At 38.8% G+C, this 13,940-nt stretch overlaps 1 protein-coding gene across 3 annotated transcripts in view; it reads left to right on the top strand.

Moving 5' to 3' along the window:
* Positions 1 to 13,940, top strand: part of EPB41L4A (erythrocyte membrane protein band 4.1 like 4A) — a 131,198-nt gene that overhangs the window by 48,265 nt on the left and 68,993 nt on the right. For all 3 annotated transcript variants that reach the window (XM_071802872.1, XM_071802874.1, XM_071802873.1), the window contains 3 exons: positions 291 to 395; positions 9,979 to 10,030; positions 10,413 to 10,491. In XM_071802872.1, the coding sequence (XP_071658973.1) occupies positions 291 to 395; positions 9,979 to 10,030; positions 10,413 to 10,491 (236 nt within the window). The remainder of the gene's footprint in view (positions 1 to 290; positions 396 to 9,978; positions 10,031 to 10,412; positions 10,492 to 13,940) is intronic.

Here is a 13,940-nt window from a genome sequence, read left to right as displayed (position 1 = left end):
CCATCATGCTTATGCAAGTGCCCTTCAGTGTTTTGTTTTGTTTTGTTTTGTTTTATATTTTGTAACTGCTAACCTGCCACCTACCTAATAGTATTTACAGAATGATTGAATAAACTTGTAGTAGGACAAAATATTTTCTTCTGTAAAACGGAAATTTTTGTTAAAGGCACTGGGAACTGCTTCCTTTTTTTTTTTTTTGACAAAGCTAACTGAATGCATGAATGCCACTGCACGTAGCTGACAAAGGCAGACCATCGTTGTGAAAAGGCTCTGTGAATTCTTTCCCACAGAAGTCAACGAAAGGATCAGTTGTCCTGGGCTACGTATTTCGTCACTTAAACCTAGTGGAGATAGATTACTTTGGACTGCGCTACTGTGACCGAAGTCATCAAACAGTGAGTAAAAGATACAGCAGATTGGATTTTCCATAAGTAAAATGTGCCCTGTTTGTACTGTTTGCCTGTGGAGCATTGGATTGTCATACTTTCACTCATTTTCACTATTTCCTGACTCAGGTTTACAGTAATAATTCCTTTGTGACTGTTTGCATTAAAATCTTGGAATAGCTCTTAATATGTTCGGAACAGAATCAAATGCAAAATGTTCTTGAAAACTAAACAGAGGATAAATAGTACAAAATTATTATATGAAAGCAGGATTAATATTTTTTTCCTTTTAAATACTGTTCCCTGAAGCCAGTGCTTGGTGTACTATGCTGTCTGTCTCTCCTTGGCCCTGTGGTGACTGGGAAGCAATGTCCCTGAGTGTGCCACAGGCTGCATCACTTGCTCCATTTGCTGAACACCTGATTCAGACTGTATCTTGTGGTTGATGTGGTGGCTGCCAGTTCACTGGGGGAGCCCTAGGAGTCAGGGTGTGGCCAATGACATTTTCATTCCACCTGAACCATCTCTGTGTCCTGGAGCCCATGATCTCTTGAGTCTTCTTAACAGGGACTCACCAAATGTCCAAGAGCTTTTTCTACCAGGAGATTACAGTCCTAAATGGGCATGAAAATGGAAACCAGGCTGAGATGTTTAAGCCAAAACAGGCAGTAGCTTGGGGCAGTGCTGTCTGGAGTCACCCCCAAAATGGTGTGTGCAGGGTTACTACAGTCGGAGGTGAAGAGCAGGGGTTGCTCAGCAGGTGGGACCAGCACTGTATTCATACGATGGTCTTCACTGAAAGAAACCCTTTAATTTTATCAAGGGAATGATGGCCTGTGGTTAAATTAAGTCAAGCAGTTATGCTTTGAGTCACTGTTCTCTGCTGAGAGTACTGTACAAGACCCAGACCTCAAGAGATGTCATGTTTCATCTAAAAATAAGTTGTTGGATTGGCCACGTATTTGCCAATTTCTTCTGTTTAGTGAAGCTGACCATGTATAGACTGAGGTCAGAACAGCATTAGCAGAAGAATATTGATTGCTGGTAAGGGCTACAGGCTACTTCGCTTAGTATGTCATTATTTTTGTGTCATAGTCTAGGGGTTTATGAATTCCATTTTTTGAAAAGCTTCTAACCAAGTTTTGTATGATGGGGTTGAAAGTGAAATTCAGCTGTGAGCTAAGGGTAGACTGTTATTTCTTGAGGAAATTGAAGTGTGAAGGAAGAGCAAGTAGGTATTTTTTCCTCTCTGAAGTGTTTCCTCTTTTTTTTTCTGTAGTCAAATAAAATAGAAATGGCTATTACTGGGAACATTTCCAGAGGCGTACACACTTAGTATTTAATGGTGTATGTGGCATTAGGAAAATAAGAGATTACATCTCTTCTGTGAAAGCCTTAACACATAAAGGCACATTTTAGGACATGTCATGAGCTGCAGGCCGTAACCCCATTTACTCAGCCTCTCTAAATATCAATACAGCCTTTCTGTCTTTTTGTCTCACATGATCCTCCAGTGGTGCAAATTTAATGTTGGCCTTTGTCTTAATTCTCTGGCCAGCCCAAGGTCAGGAAGCTGCTGTGCTCCTCGATTTTCCCATGGATTAGGAAGGCATTACTCCCACTCCCCTCATTTGCCTGCTCTTGCAGCGGCACTGGTCGCATTGTGGGGATGCAGTCTGCGCAAGCACAGACACAGAGCTCCATCCTCTTTGTGTGGAGGGCCACCGACCAGTGTTTTCCTTAGCTTCTGCACTGGTGGCCAGGCATCTCTGCCATGTGCTTGTGTTTTGGTCCCTTGATGGGAGCACTGCATATGTGTGTGTGTCCCCCTAGCCTGCAGGTTTTCTTTGCAGGGAAGTCCCAGGTGTGTGGGGAGTGGTGCACACACCAGCTCTGTCCTGACACTCAGCTGAGAAGCAGCCAGGTGATGCAACCAGAGACCTCAACAGGGGCCACGTTATGGAGCATACCTGCCTGGCTATGTGGGTACTACCGTAGCGACCAACTGAGATTGTGCTGCAGGCTTTGCACCTGGGCTGTGTGGTAGCAAAATATTGTGAAAATGCCTCTTCCTGTTGTTTGTCTGTGGACAGGTAATTAAAAGTTGATGCTGTTTTGTCTGGAAAATTCATAAATGAGTAAACCTGTGCTACTGTGCTTAGTTTTCTGTGTTTCATGACAATTGTTACTCTTGCTATTTTAGTGAAATCTTGTAAGCTCTTAAGAATGGGCAGTATGAAGGGAAAGCTTCCAGGCTTCCATACAACAAACAATACCTTGTGTTTAGCTGTAAACTTATGTGCAATTGCACACTGAATATGGCAAAAACTCTCTAGGCTGTTGTGGGAATTAGTCCTGTGATGGCTGGCAAGAAGCCTAGATTTGAATGTTGGATTGGATGTGTTTTGGATTGGCCACAGTAGATTTCCTAAGGGAAAGGGAAAAAGGTTACCTTTAATTAGTTTTAAAACTAGGCTTCTGAGTTAGTCTAAGACAAAGAAACATGTTTGGAGGTTTGGCTACCTATTAGGACATTGGTCATGGTGGGAAATATTTTATTATTTGCTCTGTCAGATTTTTTGTCCCACTGTCCATTTAACTGAATGATGAATAAAGCAACCTAGTCAGAAAAGAATTTTTTTTTTTTTTTTTGTGAAGGGTTTGAAATAATTTGTTTAGTTATTTTCCCCATTACTTTTGCATGCCTCAGCACTTCAAGGTGGTCTTTCAAATGCTGTGTTAGTGTGCTACCTCTAATGTGGGTGGTATCATAATTATTTTAGTAGTACCAGCAGGGCTCTAATCGGTGAACAAGGTTTCACTATGCTGTGTAGTGTGTGAATGCATAACATTAAAATGGTCTCTTCCTGAACAGCTAACAAACTAATTAGCACATGAGAGAGACTAACTGGATGTGACAAACAGATTGACAGAACTGGATGGCACTGGGAAGACCATGAACAGTAGAATGAAGCACAAATCGTATAAAACCAGGACACACTGTCTCTAGAGTAGTAGTTTGGTCATATTACACAAATTTAGTGTTATTTGACATGCCAGATTCCCCCGAAGTCTCTATGTTAAAAGGACAGTATTGGCAAAATTAAGCTCTCTAGTATTACGGGTTGCCAGAACAGCATAAACTATATCTATTTTAGAACAGCATAAGCTATATCTGTTCTGTGCTTTGAACAAGACAGGACTCCTAAGGAAAAAAAAAAAAAATTATGTTAGTATATTGAAATATAACAATAGTTAATTAAAAATCTTCTAACATAAAACTACACCCAAATGAACAGATGGGTTGTAGGAATTGTTGCATTTATACAGTCTTAAAATTACATTTGGCCCTTTGACGGCAAGCACCAGGCTGATGTGGCCCCTGTTGAAAATGAGTTTGGCACCCCTGCTTTAAAAGGAAGATGAGTTTTCTTTGAGTGCCACTGGATATCTCGGTGTGCTCCATCATCAGCCCTTCACCTGAGTCTTTTACATTGCTGGGGAGACTGCTGACAATCAAGTCAGGCTAAGCTGAGGCCAGATATAGTCTTCATGCTTTTTAATGTGAATGGTCAACTGGGTCTTGATTGACAGGGTATTTCTGTCTTCTGCCTCATGTGTACGAAGTGCAGGACATTGTGGCTCATGTGGTATTTTGAGGTGAGACATGACCACCAGAATCTGTGTTGCAGTAGCTGAAGATGGCTTAGGAAACTGTCCTGCCTTTGAGTCTCTCATTGCTTTAGGACTTGGGGAAAACAGCAGCGCAGTGATGTACACCTTCATTAGTGGAGGAGAGGCCAAATGCTTGGTAAGCTGGTGCTGGAATGGCCACGCAGGTCCCTTGCCCCTCTCACCTCTTGTTCCCACTGTGCTGCAGCTCCCAGGTGCTCCACACATCTTCCCTTTGCTTCTGCCTTTGTGGCATCTCCGGTCTCCCTTAGGATATTCATGCTAATTACTCTTCTGGCAGGAGGCAAATTTTTTCTTGAGGCACACAAAAGAGAGAATGGAAATGGTAATTTTAATGCATAATACCTCAAGAAAAGCTGAGCAGAATTTGATGAGGGAAAGGATACTTTTGAAGCCCGAAGTCATTCTCTTGTCAAATCACAAAAGCATGCTGAAAAGAGTCATGCTATTAGAGGTTTTCTTACAAAAAAGACTTTGAGACTCCCTTATTGCAGAAAACTGAACAATCAAAATAATTTTTAAGTCTGTTCATAATAAATACTTTTTTTTTTTTTTAACTTCCAGAAACCTGGCTGCACTTCACAATTTCACATTGGTCAGGTTGCCCCCTCGCCATCCCTAACTGAACTCTCACGCTAAAACTGCTTAACCTAAAGCTTCAGGACGCATGTCTGCATTGTACAGCAGGATGTGATGCAAATATCTTTCTTCTCTCATATAATGCTAATCTGAGGTACTATATTCACACTGAACACAATACTGATGCTCTCTTAGGGCTTATTTCTCTTAGGAAAAATACAAAAACAGAAAGCTGTGTCACCATGTTAGTTCAGTATCACAGCTGAGCTCATTCCCCCAGCCCTGGCTAGTTCAGGTGCAGTGCTGTGCAAACACGAGTGTCCTGCTCCAGGATCCGGAGGTAACATGAGATGGGCAGCACCTTGTAGCACAGATATGTTTTTTCTCTCCTGCTACGGGCAAGCTGTGTTTTGATCATACAGAGCTGGGAGCACAGCAGGTAGGAGGAGCCCGTGGCAATATATTTCACAGCTGTGTATCCCAGAGGTCTTATAGGGACAGAGGGGAGATGTAGGTCTCAGTTTCTGGTGAAGCTGAACTTTCTACTGCAAGTTGCTGTGCTGCAGTGATAGATCAGGTCAGCTGTGGCAAAACTGAGCACAGAAACCTGTGCCATGAATTGCACATTGGTGCCATACAAACTCATATATCGGAAAGTTGTTCCTTGATCCATCCAGTGTGATTAATAAAGTAAATGCAGTGTGCTCAGATTGCCAGATTACTATACCAAATTGCTTAGGGTAACAGATTGAACAGGCTGTGTGTATCTAAACTAAGGCACGATTTTAACAAAAGGTTCGTTTAAAATAAAAAATGTCTGTTCTGTAGGGAATTACTGTCATATAATGTAGTGTGTATTTTGATCTTAAGATCTTAGAAAAACAGATGAACTGTACTTAGCTTATATTTTGTTTCTGGATGGATTTGACATTTGCCTATGGGCATGGTATACTAAACTATCTAAAAAGAAAAAGACTTGTTCTGCTTGTTAAAATAGATAGCATAACCAGTGGAAAGAAAATGGAGACTGATACTACTGATTAGAAGCTAGAAATTTTAGAAAAATGTTAATGGATTAAAACAACCTAGACATAGGTTATGGTCAGGTGAGTTAAAGGCTGTAAGAGTAAGCTTTTAGAGTGTAGTGGGATCAACAGGACACACACACTGGAGATCTAATACTAAATATAATCAATACAACTTCAGAGTCTACTAAAGAAAAGACAGAAGTGTCAAATACATATTTGTATTTAGGAATTGCCTGATGATTTCTACATTTCTTATGTAATGAGGGTGTCTTGAGGGTGTGAATCAGTTTTAGATTCTTTGCACTGAACATTTGATGAAAAAACCTGACAAATTAATTCTAATTGTTGTCTTAAATTGTGGTTTATAATTGAAAAAAAATACTGGGTTTTCTCTTGAAAGTTGTATTTTTTTCCTGTTGTAAATGTGAACAAAAACCAGCATGTATGGCGTGATGGGTACAGCTTAGTAAGAATCTAGTTAAGATGGCCCAGGATTGAGTTTGAAGTTGATAGATTTTTCTCTACCAGACACTTCATTGATTGATACAACGGCAAACATTTCAACCTAGTTAATATTTTGTTTCAAACAGGTTCATGGAATTTGACCCAGGTTTAACCCTATGCAGATACAAGGAATGAAGAATCCAGATTTGTGGAAAAATGCTTGCAGTCATTTAAAAGGGCTAACTATGAAATACTGCATGGTGTTTTGGTGCATACTGCTCATACATCTGGCTCGTATGGGAGCCAGATTTGTAAAAGAACAAAGGACAATACAGCCCATTTGTTCTTAGAGAGGCTGTACTTTAAAACTTTTTTTTCTACCTGAAAATTAAAAGGGAATTATTTTCTTATGTAGCATTGTACATTTATAATCGGTCTTTGTAAATTAAATGAACACTATATGTTCTTTGTATATAACAATTAATAAACTAGTAGCCATCACTTTAGTAATTGTATAGTTGCATTGATTAGGACTACTTAGAAATTATTATTTTTTTCCCATTTCTTCTGTAAATGTTAAATTGCCCCTTCAACTTCACAAAATTTATCCCAGGCAATTGAGTGTGTATATACAGGGCCCTCCATCTCTTTGCAATAATGGTGAGCTGTTTACAAGTCAGATAACCCTTGTTGTCTGTGCAGGGGAGATACAGGTGGGAAATCACTGAGAAGTGGCGTGCTGGCTGCCAAACAGATAAGAACAGTGATGCTGTGTGTTGGAGCTACTTCGGCATTCACAAATGCAGGGTTTGATGTCAGCACCTGCTGTGCAAGTGTATTGGATTAATAAGACACTCTGCTTTTTTGTTCCATTTCTCTTGGTGCTTTAACATGTAAGCTGAAAATTGTAACTATATTCAGCACTATTTATATGTATATGCAAACATATAAGAGCTATCTAATACACATTATATATGCATGCGTATGTATGCTTAGAGAGCTCTGTTTTAGGGGTTCTTGGTTTTGTAAATGTTCTCATCTTTATTGTCTAACGTTGATTTGAAAAATGTCTTTTCATTATCCATGAAATTCCATTCATCTTTGGCTTACAAATGAAATGTTAGAAATCTCCCTCTCCTCCCCTCACCCCTTGCATTCTTCAGGAAAATTTTGGCATCCTTTGAAGTAATAAATAGCTATGCAATTATTTTAAGTGTGTGTTTATAGCATTGCCACAATGTTAAGTACTTACTGCAGAAACAAGAAGGCAGAGGAGATTCTTGCCTCTTCCCCACCACTCTCTGTCCCAGCACTAAACTGGTCTGAGCTAAAGCAATCTGTCTTACAGGGTTGAGGGCTGAGAGTGCAGTTCCTCCTGCTGACTCAGCTTGGAGTAAGGAAAGGAAATATTTAGTGATATGAATAACCAGATTTGTTCCCTCTCCTCTCTTCAGATTCCCTCTGAATCTGAACTTGCAGTTTTCCCTCTGAATTTTGCCCCAAGCTTGGAAATTGCCTTCAGAGGACCATGCAAAGAAGATTATTTGACTTTCCAGACAATTATAGCCTAGTGAGAACTAAAGAGTTGCAATACAACTTGGTTTTGATTGTATTGTCTACATGTGTCCTCACAGTCTTGTCCAGATCCTGATTTGTCTCATGGCAGCTGGTGAATCACAAGATACAGAATGATACCACAGGTGGTGGTGTTCAGGTTGCAGAGACAACCACAAATCTGTAATTGTTCTGTGCTCGACTTGCAAACTTGAATGACAATCCATCATTATCCATTATTTTTTAAAAAACAATCTACCTATGCATGCAAAGCTGAACTGTGAATAGGATTATAAGGCAACATATCTTGAAGCCAATTTCAGTTCAGCAGAACTTAATGAAAGAGCAGTTCTGTGATAGATTTTGATCTGATTTTGAAACAGGATCCTTTTGATCTCCTGCAGTGTAACAAAAAGCTGTCAATGATAAGCAAGTTAGCTTGACGACGTGTTGTTCATACTGTGATTTCAATTTTGATCAGAGTTCAGACCACATTCTGACCACATTGCATAGCCAGAATGTGCACTGCAGAGCCATTTGGCCTTTTTAATGCCTGTTAACTGTAAAATCTTCATATCAGCCTATTGTGCTAACTCGGATTAATGCTCATTTGGAGTTCTAACACAATGTTTGAACAAAAGTAACAGGTTTCATTCTTTCATTCTCACTTTCTATTGAGGGTAAGAGGGTGTATATTTGAATTGCTGCTGGATGTATTTGATACAAGCAAGTACTAAATATTTTTTGTCCTTTGAAATTTAGGAATTTTTTTAACAAACATTCCAGGATTTGAAATAGCAATGGCCAAGAACAAGTCATACAGCTATTTCTATTGATCAGCAGCTAATGGAAGTAATTTGTTTTATTTTCTTTTTTTTTAATAATGATAGTTGTTTACAAACACAAAATTATTTGCTTGAGATTTTCCACTAAAATGTTTTGTAGTGTTTTTCCTTCTAATAGTGATTTTTTTTAGTTCAGGAAGGTTTTCTGCATAGAAAGGGGAGATTTGTTGGTTAGTAATTTTATTCTTATTCTCTGTAGGATTAGTTCAGGGTTGCAGGTAAGGAGTTTCCTTGTTCATTGGTCTCTGTAGTTTCTCAGTTAAAGAAGGTGTGGGTATTAAGGGAGCAGATTCAATCTGCCTTAATTTGTTCTTTCTAGCAGTTGTGTTCAACAGCCTTTTTGTTTCCAGTGTTTTAAGAAGGTGTGCCAACCTCAGCTGGTCCAAACACTTTGTGTATGAGGAAGAGAACTGAAGAAAAGGAAGACAAGAATGGTTTTGGCAGCTCCTTCTGCACTTAATTCCAAAACTGAATCATAGAAAAGTCAAGCTAAGGAAGAAATAAGTAGCTGGAGGGATTACAAGAGCAGGATCCTCTTGACCTGTGTAGACATAATGTAAAGTATGCAGCTGGTCTGTCTTAACCAGTAACATCAGGATAACTTTTGCTAGAAGTTTGATAAAGGCAGATCAGAGTAATCAGTGAGAAATTATGCTGCAGATTGTCCTTTGATCTAATAATATGGGAAACCATCTAACAGTTCATCCCTCTGCAGTGTACTAAGCACACCTAGATCATCTCTGACACTTTTCTCCAACCAGCCCTGTAAACTGAAGGGTCTGTGCCCTCGTTATGTTGGTGCCAGATTACAGTCATCCTCTCCCCCTGCTTCTAGAAACTCTTTCTGAAAAGCTACGTTTTTTTTTGCTTCTAGGTAAGCAAATTTCTTCATGCTCAGTGGACATGAAGAAAAATTGATCACTGTGTTCTCACAGCAATTTCTCAGGTGTTGGGAGAATGCTGTTATGCCTATTCCTCCCTTCAATCTCTTGTTTTTCAGGAAACAAGTGAAGGCCCTTCATTCTTTCCTTGTAGGTCCTGTCTCACAGGCTTTCATGTTGCTGTTAAGTAGAATTATCCTGCTTAGATTAATCTCCTGGGAAGAAAATAGCAAGTTTGCACATCCAGATACTAGCTGCAGCAGATGAGGTAGACACCAGCAGGTACTTAGTGTGATACTTCTGTAGAGCCAGCTTGTCATGAATCTGAGATGTGGTGGCTCTTACCAAGCAGATTTCCTTTTAGGAAGATCCTTACCCCCAGAGAAGATATGCGGCTCTAGATTTGTACAGACAGTGTTTCTCTGATCAGAAGCTGACACAAGTTTGTCGTTAGCAGACTGGAGTGTGTCAGTCTGCTAATAAATATAGGAATAAATATAGAATTGCAATTGTTCTGTATTAATTTTCCATGTTAAGTGACTAATTTCCACAATTATCTGTCTCACAGTACTGGCTGGATCCTGCAAAGACCCTTGGTGAACATAAAGAATTGATAAACAGTATGTATTTAATTTGAACTTAAAGTACCTATCTGAAGATGAAGTAATAGCAAGGAATAGCAAGTTAGCAATCAAATCTGAAGTTAAATCTTCAAAATAAGGAAAAACTCCAAGTGGGCAGACAGGCTGTGAATAAATAAACACAAGATTGGAAAAGTAATAATAAAAATACTTCTTTTTTTTCTTTTTTTTCCACCTCATGTGTAATAAGTGTAGATGTATAGGTTTGCTATGTGGGTGTAAGATTTTTTCTGAAACTTTCAAGTTTCATTAAGTATTACAATAGCCATCTTAGTAGCTTTTTTGTACTCAACTAGTAACAATTTGTAACAATTAACAGTTCATAACAACTAACTTTTACACCAAATATTTTTTCCTTCAGCTGGACCACCATACACTCTGTATTTTGGCATTAAATTTTATGCAGAGGATCCGTGTAAACTGAAAGAAGAAATAACAAGGTACAGTATTCAGTAAGAGTGTAGTTTGTTGATTTCAGGGTGGTAATCTGTTCCAGCCAGGTGCATATTGTTGTGATGTAACTGGGTTGTGGGATTTTTTTTGCTTGAACAGCTGAATATTTTTTGCTTAAACATGTATGGGCAGGAACAGAATTGTGACTAGCTTCATGGTGGTCAGTATAGACAACTAACTGGAAGCCTGAGATGAAAAGATGATCTCTGGTGCATCAAAAACCAAAGGGACTTTATGTGCATTTGTGGTGGTTTTTTTTTTTGTTTTTTTTTTTTTTTTTTTAAGGAATGCATTGTCACATTTGCATTTATATTGTGCTATAATCAAGTTTGGAGTTTACTTGCATATCAAATATAAATAGAGGGGATTTTCTTCTTTATTTGCCATAGCTTAAATTCCAGAACTGTTTTTCAAGAGGATTTCTTTTGGTCTTTCTGAAAATATGTGAAGGAGATTGAAGAGTTGCATACTTTTGATTCTTTTAACTGAGCTTGGCCTCTACAAAAACGAAGGTGCACACACTGACACATGCACACACATGTGCACAGACACATACACACATGCTTGCCTGAACTCTCATGTTCAGGGTTTTCTTTTTGCTTTATTCATGAAAGGTCTCAGACACTTAGTTTTAGGTTCAAAATGAAGTTTGAGAATTTGCATAGGTAGGTGGACAAAACTGTTGTGCTGGCTTGCATTAATAAATGCTAAAATATTTCTTTTGATGTCCTAGGAACATGACACAAGAGAATTCATCAGAATGCACACAGGGTTTTTAATTTTCTTTAATCAAAGCTCGCAGTTGTTGCAGCACAGGCAGAATATTCTTGTAGCAGAGTGAGAAAATTCTTTTGTTTCCATGCTGGCACAGCAGGAACGGAGGTGTCCAATACCACAGGATTGAGGCTGGCCTGCATAAAATAATAAATACAGTGACTTCGTAGGTAAAGGAGTGTATGCTGGCCTCAATGGGATGGCTCTGTACTGTGAATGTTTGAGGCAGTTTTCCTGTATTTTTCCAGAAGCACTTTCAACCCTGCTCACAGGGGAAGACAGGTGGCCCTGGGAATCGAGCTTTGACCACTGAATGTGTTATGACCCGGGAGGCAGGGTGGATTACTGTCTGGGAAATTACAGGACAGGGGTGAAATTTTCAGAAACTGTTTCTCTTTGCCGTGTCATAATGTCAGTCAGTGATTTGCACTGCTGATTAGGTGTGTGAATCTAGTCAAGAAGCATTTTAGTATGATTAGTAAGCCTCTGTTCATGTCTGTGCCATGTTTGGTCAGGCAGAATTTGCACCTTAGAAGGTACAGAGGGAGGGCATAAGAATGTGATGTGCTTGTATTGACAGTCTTCAACTAAACAAATTGAATAATCAAATGCCATCAACATTTATGAGCATTTATCCCTGTAGCTTCTTAAACCTTGGAAAGAAGGTACAGCTTTTCAGAAAAAAAATACAGTAATAATAAAACCTTCTTCAGTTTAGGAGGGATTAGAGGCCTCATTTTTTTAAAGAATAATATTTTTTTGACCAAATGTGTAATTCCGGTAACATGTAAACCAGTTTGTGCTAACCAATGTGTTTATTTGGAGCATGTGTTTGTTATTTTAATGTCTATGAGAGCGGAGTCTCTGCTTATTAGATGCTGATGATCTGTGGCATTACATAATTGCTATGTGCAAATAATGAAAACCTGTCAAATTTGTAATTGCTTCATAGCAAAATCTATCTGGCTTGTAGGCAGAAGCTAACACTGAGGTGATTCACATTTACATTTTCTGAATGTATTGTGAGATTGTTCACGTTAAAGAAGTCACTTAAACACTTAACAGTTGGCTCTGACTGTTCTTTGCACGAAGGTAGTGTTTTTTCAGTTTCCTATCCTGTTCTATTTTGAGACTACAGTATGAGAATGCAGGAATATAGATACCTGCCACATGGAAAATACATTTGTAGCATCATCTGGTATGAAGCTCTGCACTGTAGAGATGGAGGAGTGCTAGCAGAAAGATGGGTGCATGTCAGAAATGCATTTCATGTTAAAAAGAAGATGCTATGTACTCCACAGTACGTGTGAAATCATCTTTGTCATTATCACCATTCATACAGGGAAGATTTGTCTAGGTAGGATTGGCAAGCATAAGCTGGAAGCACTACTGAGATATTGTTTTGAGTGAAGAAACATTCAGTGTATGTGCTTTGTATTGCCTAATGACATTCTCAGAAAAATTCCTTTGCAGTGCCATGGTTCTCTAAGGCAGAGAATATTAGCCATTTTTTTAAAGTGTGGACATTCTTCCTAGAATATCTGTCACAGCACAAAATCTTTGAGATCACTAAGCAGAAACTCACCGATATACTTATTCAGAGGCTCATCTGGGCTAATAAAGTCTCGTAAATTTGATCTTAAATAATTTGTGGATCAGCTATCATGTAATCTGCAGTTTGCAAACTTCCTTGAAATCAGTGTAGATGCACTTTGAACGTGCAGATCATTCCAAGGTGCTTTCATAAGTAACTTGTACTAACACAAAATAAATTATTTGTAGTGTAGCTGAATGGCTTTACGTAGATAAAGTTGAATTAATGGATAATGAAAAAACTGTGTGCTTGAATGGATGACTGTTTTTTTTTTCTTTAAAAAGTTACCTTCTCAGTATTGTCATCTTTTTTATGAACTTGGTGCAATAAATTTGTTTAGGATGATGTGAAACACTGCATAAATCTGTTGTAATAAACCAGACAAAATCTAAACACTGTTTAAAAGATTTCCTATAAATTAGTATGGGGAGTTGGAAAACCAAGCACATCCTTTGTATGATGGCTTGTTTGCTTTCTTTACTTTTCCATGTGTTTTGTCGATATTGTTTCACTGTAAATGGCCTCAGTATGTGCTTCATCAAGAGTAAAAGCAGGTTTTGACTTTGAAAATTGCATTTTTACCCCTGCTATCTCTATTGCAATAAGGGAAGTATCCTCTGCTATGACAGATACAGTAAGCTGCTAGTGGTATACCCATCCATCTTTTTCATGGGGGTATGGACTCCATCAAATCTGGTTGCTGCTCTAGAGCTGATACTCTGGTGTGTGGAAGTGAAGCCTTTGAGTAAAGAAGTATCCAATACTGAGTTATCCCTTATGTTGATCCGCTTTGGCCCTTTGACAGGTTTCTTATTCAATTTTTCAGATTCCTCACCTTTTCTCTGCTTACTGACTGCCCTATGACAGTCAAAGGAGAGAAATCACATTTTTAGGAGGAAAATGAATTGTATCTGCACAACATAAGTGGAAGGGAAAACTACAAAGCGGTCCTCTACCTAGATTCTTTCACTAGATTAATCTTAGTTGTTACTCCAGCATCAGCAGGGGAAAAGTCATTTAGAGAGAAATACAGTTTGTTACTGTCTCATGGTTATGGTATGTGTTATG

Source organism: Patagioenas fasciata, chromosome Z (assembly GCF_037038585.1).
Source record: "Patagioenas fasciata isolate bPatFas1 chromosome Z, bPatFas1.hap1, whole genome shotgun sequence".
In the NCBI taxonomy this organism is placed as follows: domain Eukaryota; kingdom Metazoa; phylum Chordata; class Aves; order Columbiformes; family Columbidae; genus Patagioenas; species Patagioenas fasciata.
This window is presented reverse-complemented; position numbering and strand designations above follow the sequence as displayed.